General features: G+C 32.0%; 1 protein-coding gene across 1 annotated transcript; it reads right to left on the minus strand.

Annotated features, from left to right (window-relative positions):
• Nucleotides 1-4,693: 4,693 nt before the first annotated feature.
• Nucleotides 4,694-7,746, minus strand: LOC128164859 (uncharacterized). The gene has a single exon (XM_052828906.1). It carries the CDS (start codon nucleotides 7,377-7,379, stop codon nucleotides 5,742-5,744), a length of 1,638 nt encoding a protein of 545 aa, XP_052684866.1. The 5' UTR covers nucleotides 7,380-7,746; the 3' UTR covers nucleotides 4,694-5,741.
• Between the last annotated feature and the right edge of the window lie 9,452 nt (nucleotides 7,747-17,198).

A 17,198-nucleotide genomic window follows, 5' to 3' on the forward strand; every position in this document is an offset into this window, starting at 1 on the left:
TCCTATAGCGTCACGATCATTTCTGTCGGCTACGTCATGCATAAATTATACACGCCGCCGGTGTGAAAACTATATGATTGGTTAACTCCTATTTTTAGGCCGAGTTATCAGTATACGCTTATGCAATGCCAGAGCTGAAGGATTTCTCAGAACAGTTTATTTCCCCCCAATATTTTTCATTCAAAATCGACTATTCCGTATGTTTAAATTCTGTGCTAAACTCTCTCTCTCTCTCTCTCTCTCTCTCTTTGTAAACGGGCGTTAAACCATAGCCTCAAGCTACGGTCCAGAGTACGGCGTTATAAAAAATATAATATTTAAAAGTTGCATGTGCTAAGCGTTCATTTCATGTAAATACCGTAAATGTATAATGCACATGTATTACCTACTAACTTGCCAGTCAAAGTGATAGGTATGAATTCCTCGATTTCTACACCTTTCGATCGGCAATCGACAGTCAATAATAGAATTGAACGATGGTGTGAAAGAACGAGACGGAAGTGGAGAGTGCAAGGAGGTTTGTACATGTGCGTCTTCATTAGGCAAGTGTCCGATTCGTTTCTCTTCTGTTGCCCTACCACTTTCGGTGTATATATATATACTAAAATATCCACAAACCATTTACTGCAGATTTCTTTATTTTACCTGTCTCTGAACCCCCGATCACCCGCTCCATACATGAACACTGGTTTGTTTACATACATAAAAAATAGTTCTTGATCCGCTTTCCGAGTACGGTTAAAGGTTGTTTAATAGGAGAAAGTTTGGGGCGGGTAAAGCTACAATTATTAACAGTAGTAAACTAAATGAAGAATTATTTAAATGGATTATTTGCACAAAATGTGGTATGGTATGATGTAAATATTTTTAAAAAATAGTGTTATTTTTATACGCGGCAAATTGCCGTAAAGTTTTTTTGTACATGTAAGTATTGTATGCACTGTAGCTTTATATTTTCTAACCCAAAATTTATTCACAGAGCTACAGCTATATATGTTATGTACCATTGTATTGTTTTATCACAAGTGTACACTTTCGAAAAATAGCCCAATTTCGACAGTCACGAGTACCCATGTGAATTTTTCATTCCCTGATATGTTGTTGTTCTGTCCGTGCATAATTTAGTCTTAGTTAACCAGCAGCCAATCAGCGGTAAGCTGAATCCACCAATAAAAAAACTGTGGTTAAGGTGCGGGTATTGTTTATGTATGACGTAGCTGAAAAAGCTGAACGCGACGCGATCGGAAAAGTCAAACCAAATCGGTTTTAGTAATAATAAACAACATACTTGTTAATTTAATTTGGCCCATGAAATCTAAATATAGAAAAAAATTATATATGTTTTGCAGTTTGATAGAATTTTATGCAAAAGATTGCGTATTACATACAGCTGCCTGCTTCACAGGTCAATTTTAGCTTTAATTTGATTGCACATTAATTCACACTAGATAAACAATTAATTTGAAATCTGGTATATCATTAAATTTGAAATTAAGGATGACGTTTACTCAGAATGAAAAAAATTCCACTGGTGATAATGAAAAACCACAAATTGTGTGTTACAGACCTTACATGGTAGAGTTATTCTTCACTTTCAAAAAAGTAGCTCAATGACCTACTTTTTGACTAAATTTGTCAGAGCCTAATTCCATAATTTAGTAAAAATATAGATTGTTATGTCAATGATAATTCATTTCATAAATACTTTTTGTATTTAAAACAAATTGTAATTCTTTAAACACCTTACACGCAACCAAAAAACAATATTTATCAGGGATTGTATGATTTATTTTTGGTGAGCCTTCTCCACAGTCTGCTTCATCCTGGCATGTGGAATTCTCTGGAATCCCCGTTCAGATGTCCGTACGAGTTTGACTTATTCATGGTAACTCTGTTTTCCTGAGTATGTACATTGCTTTACAATGTAATTGAAATATACAGGTATTATCACCCCATGGGAGTCTGAATATTTATCAGTAAGATGATAAAAAATATATATCTCAGTATGATAATTCTATAAAACGCGTCATTTGATTGGTGTTGACAGTCACGTAACAGGGCGAACACTATACATTTATTGCATGATGGCGAGAGAGATAAATGTATGGAGATTTAAACTCATCTCCAAAAATTCATATTTCCCGAGGGCAACAGTTACATGATGGAGAGGGAGATAAATGTTTGATATGCCACTCTCTCTTATTTAATCATAAGAAATAAAAGTTTATGAACAATTCACAGCCCTAATGTTAGGAACAAACTATTGAGGTCATAGAGTTAATACTTTTTTCTACATTTCTTAATGTTTTGGTTTTATGAGTACATTGTACCTCTCAAACCTAATTAGTTACCCTGTATTGTACAATGTATTTGTCACCAACAACAGGACAGATAACATCAAAATCCATATCAAAAGTTTTTTTTTTTTTTTTTTTTTTATATAGATTTATTCAGTATATCAGTTTTACATCAAATATAACAAACAGAGATAACATCAACAAAATATAGAATATACATATGCTCTAAATTGATTTTACAAAATTTTGGAAAATTCTATAGTCTACGAATGAATTGTGACTTTTTAAAACAAGAGCATAGAATACAGTAGATACCTTTACATGGTTCAAAATATTGTAATTTGTTTCTTGTAAGGAATGTACCCGACAATACATCTTATATTTATAAATTCTGTATGCTATAAATGAAATGAGGGTATTCAGTGATACAATTTTTCTATTTTGTTCATGAAAAAAACCTAAAAGTACATGTTTCCACTTAATATCAATTTTAGTGTAAACATTTAAAGCATTCCATATTTCAAGTACATTATCACATTCAAAAATAAGATGCTTTGTATTTTCATTCTCCTGGCATATTTTACATTGACTGTGGATTTCTTTATTCCATTTACTTAAATAAACATTGTTACAAAGAATATTATTTAATACTTTGTAATTGAATTCTGCTAGACGTTTATCAGAAATATCTGATAATTTACATTTGTAGATATATTTCCAATCAATAGAATCAATATCATATTCCTTTTGTAAAACAGTCTGATAACAAGGTTTAGTAAACTTCTTATTTACTAAATTCTCATAGAAAAAACTACATCTTTGCCCTAATACATTCTCATAACCTGAATGAAAATTAAAATAATTATTATTTTGTATATTAGTAAACTTACAATTTGAAAAATCAAATTTCCTACATAAAGGCTTGAAAACAGAGGAAAGAATCTTGAATTCACATATCCAGTTTGATTTATTATTTATACAGTCTTTGAAGTCTAAAAGCGACTTGAAATTTCCTTCATCATTTAACAAGTCGTTTACATATAGAATTCCACATGTAATCCAATTTTTAAAAAATAAGGAGTTTCCCTTATACAAAAAATTGCAGTTGTTCCATATCGGTTGTTGTACAATTTTAATTGATGAAATATTTTCTGAGTTTTTAGGCTTACATTCATTGAATGAACATAACACTTGTTGATAAAACATTGGTAATTTTCCTAATTTTTGCATATTTTCTATCTTTTTTTCTGAAAATTGTAATGCGTAATTTACATCTATGTTTATTTGTTTACAGTAAGAATCAAAAATTTTGTACAGAATGTTTTTGTTTTTTAAGAGTCGAGGAACCCAAGAGGCTTTTAATGCCTTTATTTTACATTCAATATCAACAACTGCCAGCCCACCTTTTAAAACATTACCTATTAAAGTATTACGTTTAATTCTTTCGGTTTTATCCCAAATAAAGTTATAGATTAAGCGTTGAATTTTTTTTATAAAGTCATTTTCGGGAGAATTAAGTATTGAAGCAACGTATGTGAGTTTGGATAAAGCAAGTGTGTTAATAATGCATGATTTACCAAATAAAGTTAATTTTCTTCTTTTCCAAGACTCAAAAAGCTTTTCCACATCATGATAAACTTTCATCCAGTTCTTATTATAACATTCTACTTTATCGTGCCCAATGAAGATTCCCAAACATCTTACTGCTTTGTTTGTAGTTTTGATACCATAGAGCTCGTCATAAAGATTTTTTAGAGTACCTAATAGAATACATTCTGTTTTGTTTATGTTTATTTTAGATCCAGCGAGTTTACAAAATTCGTTAAGCACGTCTAAAGCATGTTTCATTGACATTTCATCTCTTAGGGCTATACTTAGATCATCTGCGTGTTGAATGTTTTTTATTTCATTGTTGTTTATTGTTATTCCTTTTATGTTCTGATTACTGTTTATCTTAATAGCTAGAATTTCAGCTACAAAAAGATATAGCAAGGCAGAAAGCGGACAACCCTGTCTTATTCCACGAGTCATTGTGCATGTTTTTGACAACCAGCCGTTATTTTTCATCTTAAATATTGGATTGGTATAAAGTATGTTGGCCCATTTTATGAAGTTATTGCTAATGTTAAATTTTTCTAGAAAATTTCTAAAAAATCCATATCAAAAGTTGTGTTAAATATCTGATACATTCTCCAATTGAGAAAAATATTTTGTGGAATATTGATGGCTTTTCAATGCAAGTTAAAGGTCACTTTTTACTTAATACAAGAATAAACTGCTATACACGTTCTGTTGATAAAATTAATGCTAAAATCCATTCCTTGAAAATTATTGGGGTGTGTCAATTTATTGATATACATGTATAAGAATATATGAGAGGACAAAACACAAACACTTGACAAAACGAAGAATGAAATACATCTCTTTTTATTCAAATCAGTCACCATGATTATGGCTGACATAAAAAAGTTAACAATCATGACATTACAACATGGGGACAAAATCTGTGATTGTAATACATGAAAACCTTATTCATCATCTGTTCATCTACATGTGTTGAGTTGCCTTCCATTGTTATCATTATAAACATCTCTCACACACATTTTTGTTTTACTTGTTCAGATCCACATTGCATTACTTTATCAAACTTGGTTGGAAAATGGATTCGGTTTAAATTCAGTTCCACAAAAGAAAGGGGAAACCGTTTTAAAAAAGGAAATCATATCACATATACAGAGACATAGAATAGAGTGGCTTAAAATAATGTCTTATTTGCTTATAAAAAAGATGAATTCAATAAAACAAAAGTTTATTAGTATAGCCTTTGTCGCCAGGGAGCGTTTCTTAAGAGTAAATTTGTGTTTATTCATCCATGACACTAAGATCCAACACTATTATGCTTAAGGTGGAATAACACTCCTGGAAAAAGTCACACAGATTACAGAAATTTTGTTGATAATGAAAGACATTTTCATAAATAAACTGTACAAATGTCAAAAAAGCGAAAAAATTGCACTTTGGGAATAAAAAATGAGTATCTAAAATAATCATTCAAGTAAGTAACAACAAAAAACCCTGCAGGATTCGAACTCGGGATGTACAGATCACAAGTCCGACACTTTATCCACTCACATTTTTCTGTCCATAAAATCCAAATTTTGTTTGCTTTGTAAACAGAAAGAATATTGCAATGCAATTATCTTGATAAAAGTAGGACTTTAGGACACTAATTAAGCTGACTCAAAAAGAAAACATATATGAAACTGTTTATGATAATATCTGAAAAGTTCAACAAACAAATTTTTTGAGCTGTCAAACACTGACAAGAACTGGATATCATTGTCACATAACACAGTCATCCAAATGTTTTTTTTTAATCTTGTGCTCAAAAGTCTATATGATAATTGTTTGAACAAGTAATCAATAATCAAGACCATTTATTTACTAATAATAGCTTGCAACATCCTGTATCCTACACTGTGTAGCCGTTTGTATTTTGTTGCATGGATACTGTGTGAGTGACTGTTGGTATGAGTAAAGAGCAGCCTGGAGGTTCCCTGTGATCTGTTGACAGATCCCCAGGATCTCCCAGGAGATGTCTCTTAATAGATTAGGTACATACAGTCCCCGATCATGGTGGACTAGGACCTGTAGCTCATCTAGAGTTGCTTGTGATAATGTTGTATCAATGTGCCTGTAACACAAGAACTCTAGGAAGTGTAACATTACAAACACAGGGATAGATAATATAGACCACCTATTCGTAATAGCAGACTGTTGTTCTGGTATTAGTTCATTGATATAATATATTCCGTTTTCAAGTTTGATATCCTGTGCTACAGCCTGTCTCATCTTTGTAGACCGGGATTTCCCCCCTACAGCTTCAGTATACCTCTCTCTGTCTACACACTCATTATACATCAAATATGGCTGTGCTAACTTGACCTTTGTCATCTCTATAACAGATAAAGCTTCCCTGTATCTGAATATCTTGTAATAATACATGGAAAGATACAACATGCCAGAAACACACCCAAACTTGGCTGCTAATTTTAGCATGTGACAGGGCATTTTGTCTGCAATATACATCTGTTTGTTGACACCTGTGTTTGGGTACATGTTGTGTAATATAAAAGAAGTTTTCTGAAGAAAGGAGGCTGTAAGTATCTGTAACATGATGACCTGATTGTTCGTAAGGTGTGAACCTATTAGTTGTTTAAGTTTATTGAAGGATTTCACACAGCTGTGAAAATCCTGTACGAATGTGTTATCATTTTGACATACCTCAGAAAATAATTCTGCATCAATATCAATTTCAGATTTAATAATACTCTCATCTATACAAATAGAAAGTCTGGGATTGTATAGGACATCAGTGATGTAGGACCTGATAGAGGAAATCTGTAGCAGACAGGCCAGACCTTTCTTGTACAATTCATGTAACTGTAGAAACAATCTGCTTTGTGCTGAGCCATGGACCTTTGTTAGAAACAAATTGTTTTGCGGGATGAAAAAGTTAGGACAGATCCCCTCATACACCCATTTAAGGAGGAGTTTAAAGCAAACCCAGAAACCAGCCAGGATATTTTGTGGACACCAATGAAAGAGTGTGTTTTGTTGAATCGCCCAAAAAACTGTTGTCTTTATGTGATAGGAACACAACAGTTTATTGGTTTCTTCTGATTGTTGATTTAAAACCTCTTTTAAGAAAAGTTTTAACAGCCCATAGGTCAAAAACTGACAATGGTTCATAGCATACACACATTTGTATTCTGCCCGAGAAAAAGAAAATCTCCATTCTTCATTTTCATGTGGTCCTAGTGGGTGTCCTATTGCTACAAAGTGACATCCATTTCTGACAATGTCATCAACAATATCAGGATCAGGCCATGAGTGACATCTGTCTACCCATGAGGAGGCAGATGGAGGCCAAAAGTCACACACAAAACACATGGCAGTATCATATTCTTGTCCTGCTATATCACCACTAGCACAGGGTCCATGTACGCTAGAATTGGGCACTGCTGCTGAGCAAATTAACCTCCTCCAGATATAACTAGATACATAGACTCTGTCATACATTCGGACACATGCTGACTGGACACATTTGTATTTTGTTGGTTTCAGCAACTGAAGTAGAGTGAATCCTGGTGGACTCTTAGAACTGTCAGAGAGAATTAAGGTTATATTGGCTGTGTTGTAATACTCAGACTGAAATTAGGCCATGATCACTCGGTGGCTATTTAGCCAGAACATAGTGTCCACATCTGATCCCTTCAGTCTGAAACCTTCTTTTCTGCTTCCACTCATCATCTCAATGACTCTATAATGGGGTCTCACTAGCACCTCATTGATATCCATCGTCTCCCTCCTGATTGCCACCTGCTGTGATGTCCCCACCATCTCACACATTCCAAGAAACACCGATTCTGACACGTGCTGCATTCCTCCAGCTCTGTTAATATTAAGATGGTGCCCGATAAATTAAAGAAAAACAATTAACATCTAATTCAACGAGAATTCAGAGAATTACTTAAAGATAGTTCACATGTTTAAGGTAAATATTGTGTGTATCTAAATATTAATATTAATAATAATAATAATAATTCTTAGGTCCTGTTTACGATTTTTCTGTTGATTTGAAGCCTGGTAGCATAATTATATTCAAAAATAGAATTTGATAATCAAATTTAATTATTTATACATTAGCCACTTTGTGTTTATCTAACATTATCAAACAACCTTAAATAAGGGATTCATTTCTTTGTATGAACTTTTAAAACTAAATTGACTTGGTTTTGTAAATGCATTTAAAATTAAGCCTGCAAATAATACAGTAGACAGGGGAATGTTTGCCCCTGTTTTATTTTCGCCACAACCAGTGGTCGAAATTAAGACTTTGCGAATTCCCACTGTCGTGTATCCGCGCCGGTAGTGACGTGTTTGGATAAAGTGAAAATGGTGGTTCCGTTTGCTTCTTGATAAGTTTTCGTGTTATTTAAGGCTTATATTGTCTACTTTTACACGAAAAAGATCGTCAGATCTATTTAAAAGTGTATAAAATCTTTAAAGTTCTACGAATTTTATGTTAAAATTATGTAAATAAGCAGTTTATGTCGATTACTTGTGAACAACGGAACAGGTTTGGATGACCTTGTTTTTCAAAATAGGATCGGTTTGGATACGCATCTGATACGGTTTGGATGTAATTAATTTGTGAGTGTAAATAGTTCCTTTAATTATCCCCTCGCGAAGGGGATATACCATCGCTACTATGCGATATATGCCCTCACTGTAAAGCATGCTGATATCGTCATGTGATAGACATATGAAGTCACATTGTTTAAAAAAATAAACATACACGTTAAAGACTTGTGCATTTAAGCCAACAAAACTTAATATACCGTAATTTGAATTTCAATTTTACACACGCTCCAAATAACGTGCAATTGGCTTATAAAAATTGCATACAGATTGCTTTACAGATATGTTAAGTCTATTGTATAATCATTCCATCGATATTAATTTCGAAAGATTCAGCCTTACCAAAATCTGTACCGACACAAAAAACATGTGTTTAAGACAGTTTCAATTGTTATGCTTCTATATCGTTATCGGCTTTAAACGTGAAAACGTCAAACAATCAAAAGAGATCAGTCAAATACAGAATTATACCAACTTTAAAAAGTTTGAAGTCTGTAAAATCATCTAATGATACAAATATTTTTTTTCTTTTAAAATTGAAACGATATAATATATCGATACACTGCACAGAACAAACCGTGATAACGTGGATATTTTTAATTATTGGTATCCTGATATGGGTTTCATGAAAATGAAAAAAAAATCTCTTTTGATACAGAATATTTAACTTATCCAACATTATACTTGTCTATTTTTCTAAATTAAAAATTGAAACGTTCCCAAACAACTTCTTAGTTTTGCAACAGCCTAACAACTTTGCTTTGGCAAATTTTTAACTATGACATTTTTATCATTATACTTTCATGTTAAATACTAACGCGGGTTTTGTACTTTTTCTGCAGTGACACCACCTTCATTTCCCGCATGAGTCACCAAAACCTCTTGATATACATAAATACATATTTATTGTTTTGATTTTCTGGTGAGAATTATGATTGAATAAAATTTAATGTACATATAAAATGGCGATGTTTACTTAGGTCTCGTCATCACTTGAATTTTTTGGACCAACTATTTCTAACAACAGAGTAAATATATGACTTGGCAGACATCTATGGTACTTTGTATTATATCAGTATAATCTCTGGGAGTGAAATAATTGTAGAACTTTCTTTGTCTAGTGATGTACAGGCTTGGTATTGAATGTAAACGAGGCTCACTTTCATAATATTATTACCCAGCACGTTCTCCGTTAAACGTACTTCACGATTATAAATATCATTTCAGAATAACTAAAAAACACATCATATAGTCGCTTGCCATTAAAGTAGTAGATAGTTGTCTGTTAAGGTGTGTATATGATATATATATTGCTTTTCAGGTTAAAGGTGAAAAACTTATATTATCTTTATAATTTAAAATTAAAGAAAGTATTCTTTTGAAATGGCAGTAAAAAAAAAACTTGATATAACTATATTTACATTTTCAATGTCTTTTCATTTGATAACGCTAAGTATCAATTTGTTCATATTCAGTCCAATAAATTCAAATGACGTTTGCTTATTAAAATATTTAAAAGTACAATTGCTGTGAATTAAATTAATATAAGTAATAAGGAATCATTCTTTCGATATTGTGAGGTGTAATTTCGTTTCGAGCTTTATTGGGTTTGACCACGCCCCGACCAAAATAATAAACTCATGATATTCAATCAAAGAATGATTCGGATCCTTATTCGTTAAATAATCAATTTCTGATCAATTATACACTAAATATACCATTTATCAGAGGAAAAAAACAGGCTTTTCTAAAGAAATAAACTTATAGTCATCCAGTTTTAGTTCCCTTCGAACATGTGGAAGTATTTTGGTTTTATAATATGTCATTATAATATTATATAAAAATATTAAAAATCCTAAAACTTTAAATTATTCAAACCGTACCATTTGCACAATTCATATTTTAGCATCCAAACCGGAATAATTTATTGATCCACACCGTACTACTTCTTTAGCAGGTGCATGGAGTTATTGCTATTTTTATACATATTAATGTATTAAAAAGACATCGGTTTGGTTTTATTTGGGAAATGCAATGTTTTAAATTAATTTTGGCTGCTTCAGATTTTTAGTATGTGTTATATTATCTACGTAATCTAGAAATAGTTCTTGGTTTTAGCGTTAAAATGACACGTTAACGATTGATTTTTCTACAAATAAGTCGTTTTTATAAACGATGAACGAAAATAACGCACACTCTTTTCAACTGCAAAACCTTCAGAAAAATATGAATGACTATTACGATATTTTAATTAATATTTACCCCATTGTCGATAGAAAAAAGGACACAACACTCATTGTTTTTGCAATGGATACGCCATTTTCACGTTATCCAAACATGTCACTACCGGCGCGGATACACGACAGTGTCACAAGTTATATTTCGTTTAACACAACTGCATACAGGCGAAGCCAGGACTAGGTGAAGCCTTCTACAAGTTTGGAAGGAAAAAAATAATATGAGGTGAAAATAATACTGTTTGTAGTAATGTAGTTATCCATGATTTAGATTTTTTAAAATTCCTATCGCGTTTGGGAAAATATAAATCAAAACTTACATCAGTCAATACATTCGTGTCTCAGTTTATTTTGACAATACGTTTTACATTCTTACTTAATTCTATCGATTATTTTTCGTTCTATATATCTGTTTGTGTTCATAAAGTCACATGTTATGGTCTAAGCATTTGAAATCAATTTGTCTGAGCAAGAATATATGTAATCATTCCTTGCTTTGAATTTGTATTTCGTTTTATGGATATAAAGATGGTTGACAGTTTGTTATTGTACTTTTTTTTATGCTTTCTAACCTATTATTCATCAGAGTTCTGTTTATAAAAAAACAAGGTTTTATAAAATTCTTATGATTATGATTTGTATAATACATTTTAGTTTTACCTTTTTACTAGTTGAGAATATGATAGTAAGTTTGTTATTCCTTGAGATAGTTGCCATTGTTCGATGGAAACCTTAGGGAAACTTATGGAGGAAGACAATAAACTTCGTATTATCCAAATACTTGGTGAATATGTTTTATAACTCATTTAAATGACGTTCACTTATTCTGAATGTAGATCCCAAAATTCTATGTGTATCCAATTTGTTTCAGAATAAGGCAAAAACAAAAGACAAATGTTGATGTATCATGTTTCCGGAGAAGTCACTACATTTGAAATTTTATTATTAAATTCCTGTTTCTAGTTGACTTTTTGACATAAGAGTAAACAAATTTCAAGGTTGTTTTGTCCTGGAAACATACGTTGATCTAAAAGCGATATCTGTTTATTTGAAATTGGTTTATACTTAACAGTTATGACATTCATTTCATATCCCAACAGTTTATATGTTAAAGCAATATGAGCTGCAATTTTTATGTTGAATTTATTTTCAAAGAAAATGTTTTTTTCTACTAAAATGACAAAAGATATCATGGCTTTTAAATTTCTGTCAGCTCTGTTTTTGTGGGAAAAGCCATTAAGAAACCTTAATTGTAGCAAAATTGAATTATTGTCGTCCTGTACAAAAATTGATCTGCTATATACATGTGATTGTTTTTTTCTGACAAAAATTAATGATTTTTTCAAATCTTATTTATCATAAAAGTTTAAGTTACAGGCAGACTTATCAAACTAGCATGTTTTTGCAGCAAAATAAAATTCCAAAAAACACAGCCTCTATTGCTTTAAATTAAAAAGAAATTGATAATCGCTTACATTCTTAAGGGAAAAGTCTCCATTTTAAAGATGGAATACACTTCTGTGGAAATTATCAGTCTATCTTTAGATGTGGAAATTTCTGACTTGGATATTTTTTGTACTTTTGTTTTGTTTCAAAGCTTTCACATAAGTGTTTGTTTGATTAGTGCAAACATTTTAAACTCAGTATAACTTAAATGATTTGAATTTGATGTCATATAAATGATCAATTTAAACAGTGTTTACACCAATTCAACGTGCATATGTATACTGGACTTCATGACATTTTATTGGTCGGAAATAAAAATTAAATTATATTAAACCTATATTACCTATTTCTTGATGAATTATATTTTGATATTACACTAAGCATTCTTACCCAATATTAAGTTATAATGATTTATAACGTTGGTTCAAGTGATTGATTGACGTAGAATGAGAAAGTAAATAAAAATAATTCAGTTGAAAAGTGTGGTGTTGTAAATGTGAAGCATTTAATGATGTTTTGTGTCTATATTAATTGATGGAATATATTTGAAAATGAAAATTTTTGTTAATCTGCAAGAAACATTTTTCAATGTGTAAATTTGTTGATGTCTTGCAGCAAATTAGTTGTACGGTGTAGAGAGAAAAAATGCCCCCCCCCCCCCACTCGTAAAATAATGATCGGGGATCATATAATAACTAACCCCCCCCCCCTCCTCCAGCTGTAGTATAATTCGAATATTTTGAAGAAAAAAGACCTAAGGGTAATTTTTTCCTCACGTTTAACATAAAAAAAACCTGATCAGACCCTCGTTGAAACATTACCTTAAGTTTGCTATAGACAAGAATAGAATATGGCTTACACCATACATAAAAAAAACTGTCAAGCGAAGAATGACTTATATTTTCGTGAAACAGTCTATTAAAAGAGGCAGCGAGCGAAAACTTCTTATTTTCATTTCTGGGGAAAAGTTAAATTTACTGTCATTTTGTTTTCTCCCACGTGTTAGATATGCATTGGTATTCTTAACATATTTGGTAAAAGTAAATACATTGCATCTGTGATCACTGTGTCGAAATGGAATCAATAATAGTGTGTTATTTAACACAAAGGTTTTAGGGAGATATGCCCCAAACTTCAACATAAGATATTTATGTCCACTTTCTGTGATCATAGTCACAATGAAAGGAGAAAAGAAACTAGCAATGTTGTGATGGTTCAAGGGGTTTCCTAATTGTTTTATCAGGAAAATTGGCTTTCCGCAGTTGAAGCCCTTGATAATTCTTGGTCTGGGTTATTAGCTCACCTGAGTTGAAAAGCTCAAATGAGCTTTTCTGATCAAAATTTGTCCGTTGTCTGCCGTCGTTGGCGTTGGCATTGGCGTTGTAGTAAACTTTTCATATTTTCATCTTCTTCTCCAGAACCACTTGGCTGATTTCAACAAAACTTGTCACAAAGCATCACTGGGTAAAGGGAATCATGTTTATTCAAATGAAGAACCACAGTCTCTCAAAAGGGGAGATAATTTGGAATTATTCAATATTTGTTGTTATTTAAAAAAAAACTTTGGCCAGAAAAACTTCAACTTGTGTGGAAGCATCCTCAAGTAGTGTAGATTCAAGTTAGTTTTAATCATGGTTCCAGTGGTAGGGTGGGGCTACAATGGGGATGAATATTTACATAGAATATATAGAGAAAATCTTTTAACAATCTTCTTCTAACAATTATTAGGTCAGAAAAGCTCAAATTTGAGTTAAAGCATCTTCACATAGTGTAGATTCAAGTTTGGTTTAAATCATGGTCTCCGGGGGTATGATGGGGCCACAAGGGGGAGGGTGTGTGTGTGTCGAATTTGTACATGGGAATATTCCGCCTTCCCATAATCTAGAGTTATCGTTACTGAAAGAGTTATCTGCCACTTACGGCGGGTATGCTTTACTTCCGGGCGTTCAAAGATGAGTAAGCAGTGCGAGAGTTTACAAATACATGTACGACTTTTCTTCCGACAAAAAAAAAAGGATAGTGTTTGAAAATAGAAAACATCAATTTTTAAGTGAAATTTAAAACAATTAAAATCAGTTTATCATAAGAATGCAAAGAATACGTTTAATTACAATCATTAAGACTTATAACGTTATAACTGATATACATATTTTTGATCAATCGGTAAACATTGCGAATGAAAGACATTTCGATTCATACTTATCGAATAATTACTCCTTTTGTCAATTTTAGAGCTAATGGATGAATGATGATTTAGTGATATCTCGGTAAAACAACTCCACCTGATACGCAGAAATGAAAGATGTTATGAATATTAGAAAGGGCTGTAAATGAAAATCGAATTTTTTCTAGAAATCAAATAAAGAAATATAAATTCCGAATGAACTGTTCTTATTTTTCTTCTGAGGACAACGCTAATATAGAAAAATTATATTATATTTAATATATATATATATATATATATATATATATATATATATATATATATATATATATATATATATATATATATATATATATATATATATATTTATATATATATATATTCTGGTTAAATTCAGATATACATGCATGTACGAGACGACCCCAACTTCACGGACTTTGGGAATTTGTGAACTGATTGATTTTTATTTTTAATTAACATGCTGTTAGGTCAGTCTGTTCCCCCTCTCACGCACACACTCTTTAAAAATACTATGTTTGCGCTAGCCTGTTTGGATGCATTCGTTCGAAATGCCATGCATTCATGAAACATATATAGACGCAGTAAGTATTGGTATCTCATTAGGCACCAACGCTTCAATTCGGGCAAGTGTATACCTGTTGTGTACGATGTTTAATCAATTACAACCATTTGAGTTTCTCAACAAAACAGATTTATTGAATTAAATAGATATTATAGGGTTAAGAGGAATGACAATGTTGAAATTAGAGCTCAGTGCTATATTATATAGATTTCATCGATATAGAATGTGTTTTCGGTTTAAAACACTTCGGTTTAAAATACTTACAAGACTTCCTTTTTCCTTCAAGCCTTTGATGAGAGTGCTTAAACACACTTTTTGTAGTTTGTTCGTTTTACTTTTAAAACTTTATTTCTTTTATCATAGTGCCCTTTATATAATTGAGTTGTACTTTATTTGCGTACTATCCATAGCAAACAAATATATGGTAAAGTGTGATAGAATATTAAAGTTGAATTTGAAAAGAAATGCACAAGAGTAAAATTGATATCAATTAGCCATGTCCATGAAAAACATGTTTTGGAATAAACAAACATGGATATTAAAGAATGAAATGACCAATTAATATAAATATAAACGTGAATGTTGTCGATCAAAATCGTAACGCAACTTTAAATAAAAACATGATTGCAAGTTACATGTGAAAATTTACGCAAAAGCTAGGTAGCAAATGTTTTAATCCATTATCACTTAAATTCGCATGATGAAATTGAAATTAGTCAATAATTAATCTAAATGAAACCCATCAAGTGGAAGTATAGTAACATCCGCCAATGATTAGAGCAGATACGTAGGTATAATGCATATCTTTGTACCTCGACCTACTGATAGAATGAAATATTCTCTTTAGAGAGGTTGACAGACATGTCTTTATGATTGTTTTGCATGTCCACTTACTGGAAAATATAATGCACATGTATCAGCTGCGCTCTCATGAAACCACGTACGCACTTCACCGCAAGCAACTGCATTTAATTATTGGTAGATGGTCGATGCATAGCATGAATGAGGGGGGGGGAGGGGATAGGGAGCCCACCTCCGCCACTTCTACTTGCAACAGATAACTAGTTTTCATCAGTTTACATATCAAAAAGCGAACAAACATGAAGTCAGCCCAACAATTTTTCTGTGAAAAAATTGAAGTGAATCTGTGAAAAGAAATAAATGAATAGTGAAATCGAAGTAGTGATCAAATGTACGCTACAGCATCCCCCCCCCCCCGCGTACACACAAGGATTAGGATTTTCATGCTTTTTCAATATTTCTTTAATGACCTCCCCCCGCACTTTCAAAAAATTCTACAATTAAACGCGCTAGTCAAAATCTCCGTACTAGTTTTGAAGTATTATAGCATCCTTAATTGCACAATTTTCTTTTTACATTAACAATTTACATGAAAAGCCGATTAAACAAGACTAAAACGTTTATTATAACCATGTGTTTATACTGGTTAATTAGCGTATACCTGCTCTAATGGAGAGGTAACTCGTGTTACGAACGATAACTCCAGTTTATGAAAATCCCGAATATAGAGAAAATCTTTTGAGTGGAATCCTCCTCAGATAGTGTCGATTCAAGTTTGTTAAAATCATGGCTCCGGGTTAAGATGGGGCCACAATGGAGGAAGGGGGTGTCGAATTCTTATATATGAAGATATAGAGAAAATCTTTGAAAATCTTCTTCAAAACCATTTGGCCAGAAAAACTTAAACTTGTGTAGAAGAATCCTCAGATAGTATAGATTCAAGTTTATTCAAATAATGGTCCCCGGAGGTACGGCGGGACCAAATTTGGGTTTAAATGGGGGGTAGCTGTAGTTTACATAGGAAGATAAAGAGAAAAATCTTAAAAATCATCTTGAAAAGTATTCAGTTCAAAAGCAGTAACTTGTGTGAAAGCACATATGTTAAGGCGATTAAAATTTGATCAAAGTATTATTTCTTAGAGAAAAGTGTGGCCATAAAGGTGGGAGGGGGTGGCATATAGGAATTAAGAAAAATCTTCTAACAAATACTAAAACAACAAAAGGGGCTTGGTATTTACCATAAACATATGTTGATAAAAATCGAAGATTTTAAAATTTATGAGCAAGATCTATTGTACTTAGTTGTCAAGATATTTTGATTTCGATACTGTAATGTTTATTTGATAAAAGTTAAAGCTATTGTTGCTCAGGTATATGTAAGCAATGTGACCCCTGGGCTTCTTGTTATTTATGATGACCTATATAGTCTCAAAGTATTGTACATGTATTACACAGCTGAATTTTCT

The sequence above is a fragment of the Crassostrea angulata genome, chromosome 10 (assembly GCF_025612915.1).
Source record: "Crassostrea angulata isolate pt1a10 chromosome 10, ASM2561291v2, whole genome shotgun sequence".
Classification (NCBI taxonomy): Eukaryota; Metazoa; Mollusca; class Bivalvia; order Ostreida; family Ostreidae; genus Magallana; species Magallana angulata.

What these genes read in the sequence shown, in the direction of transcription:
- LOC128164859 (XM_052828906.1), bottom strand. Translation starts at nt 7,379, where the DNA reads ATGTATGACAGAGTCTATGTATCTAGTTATATCTGGAGGAGGTTAATT.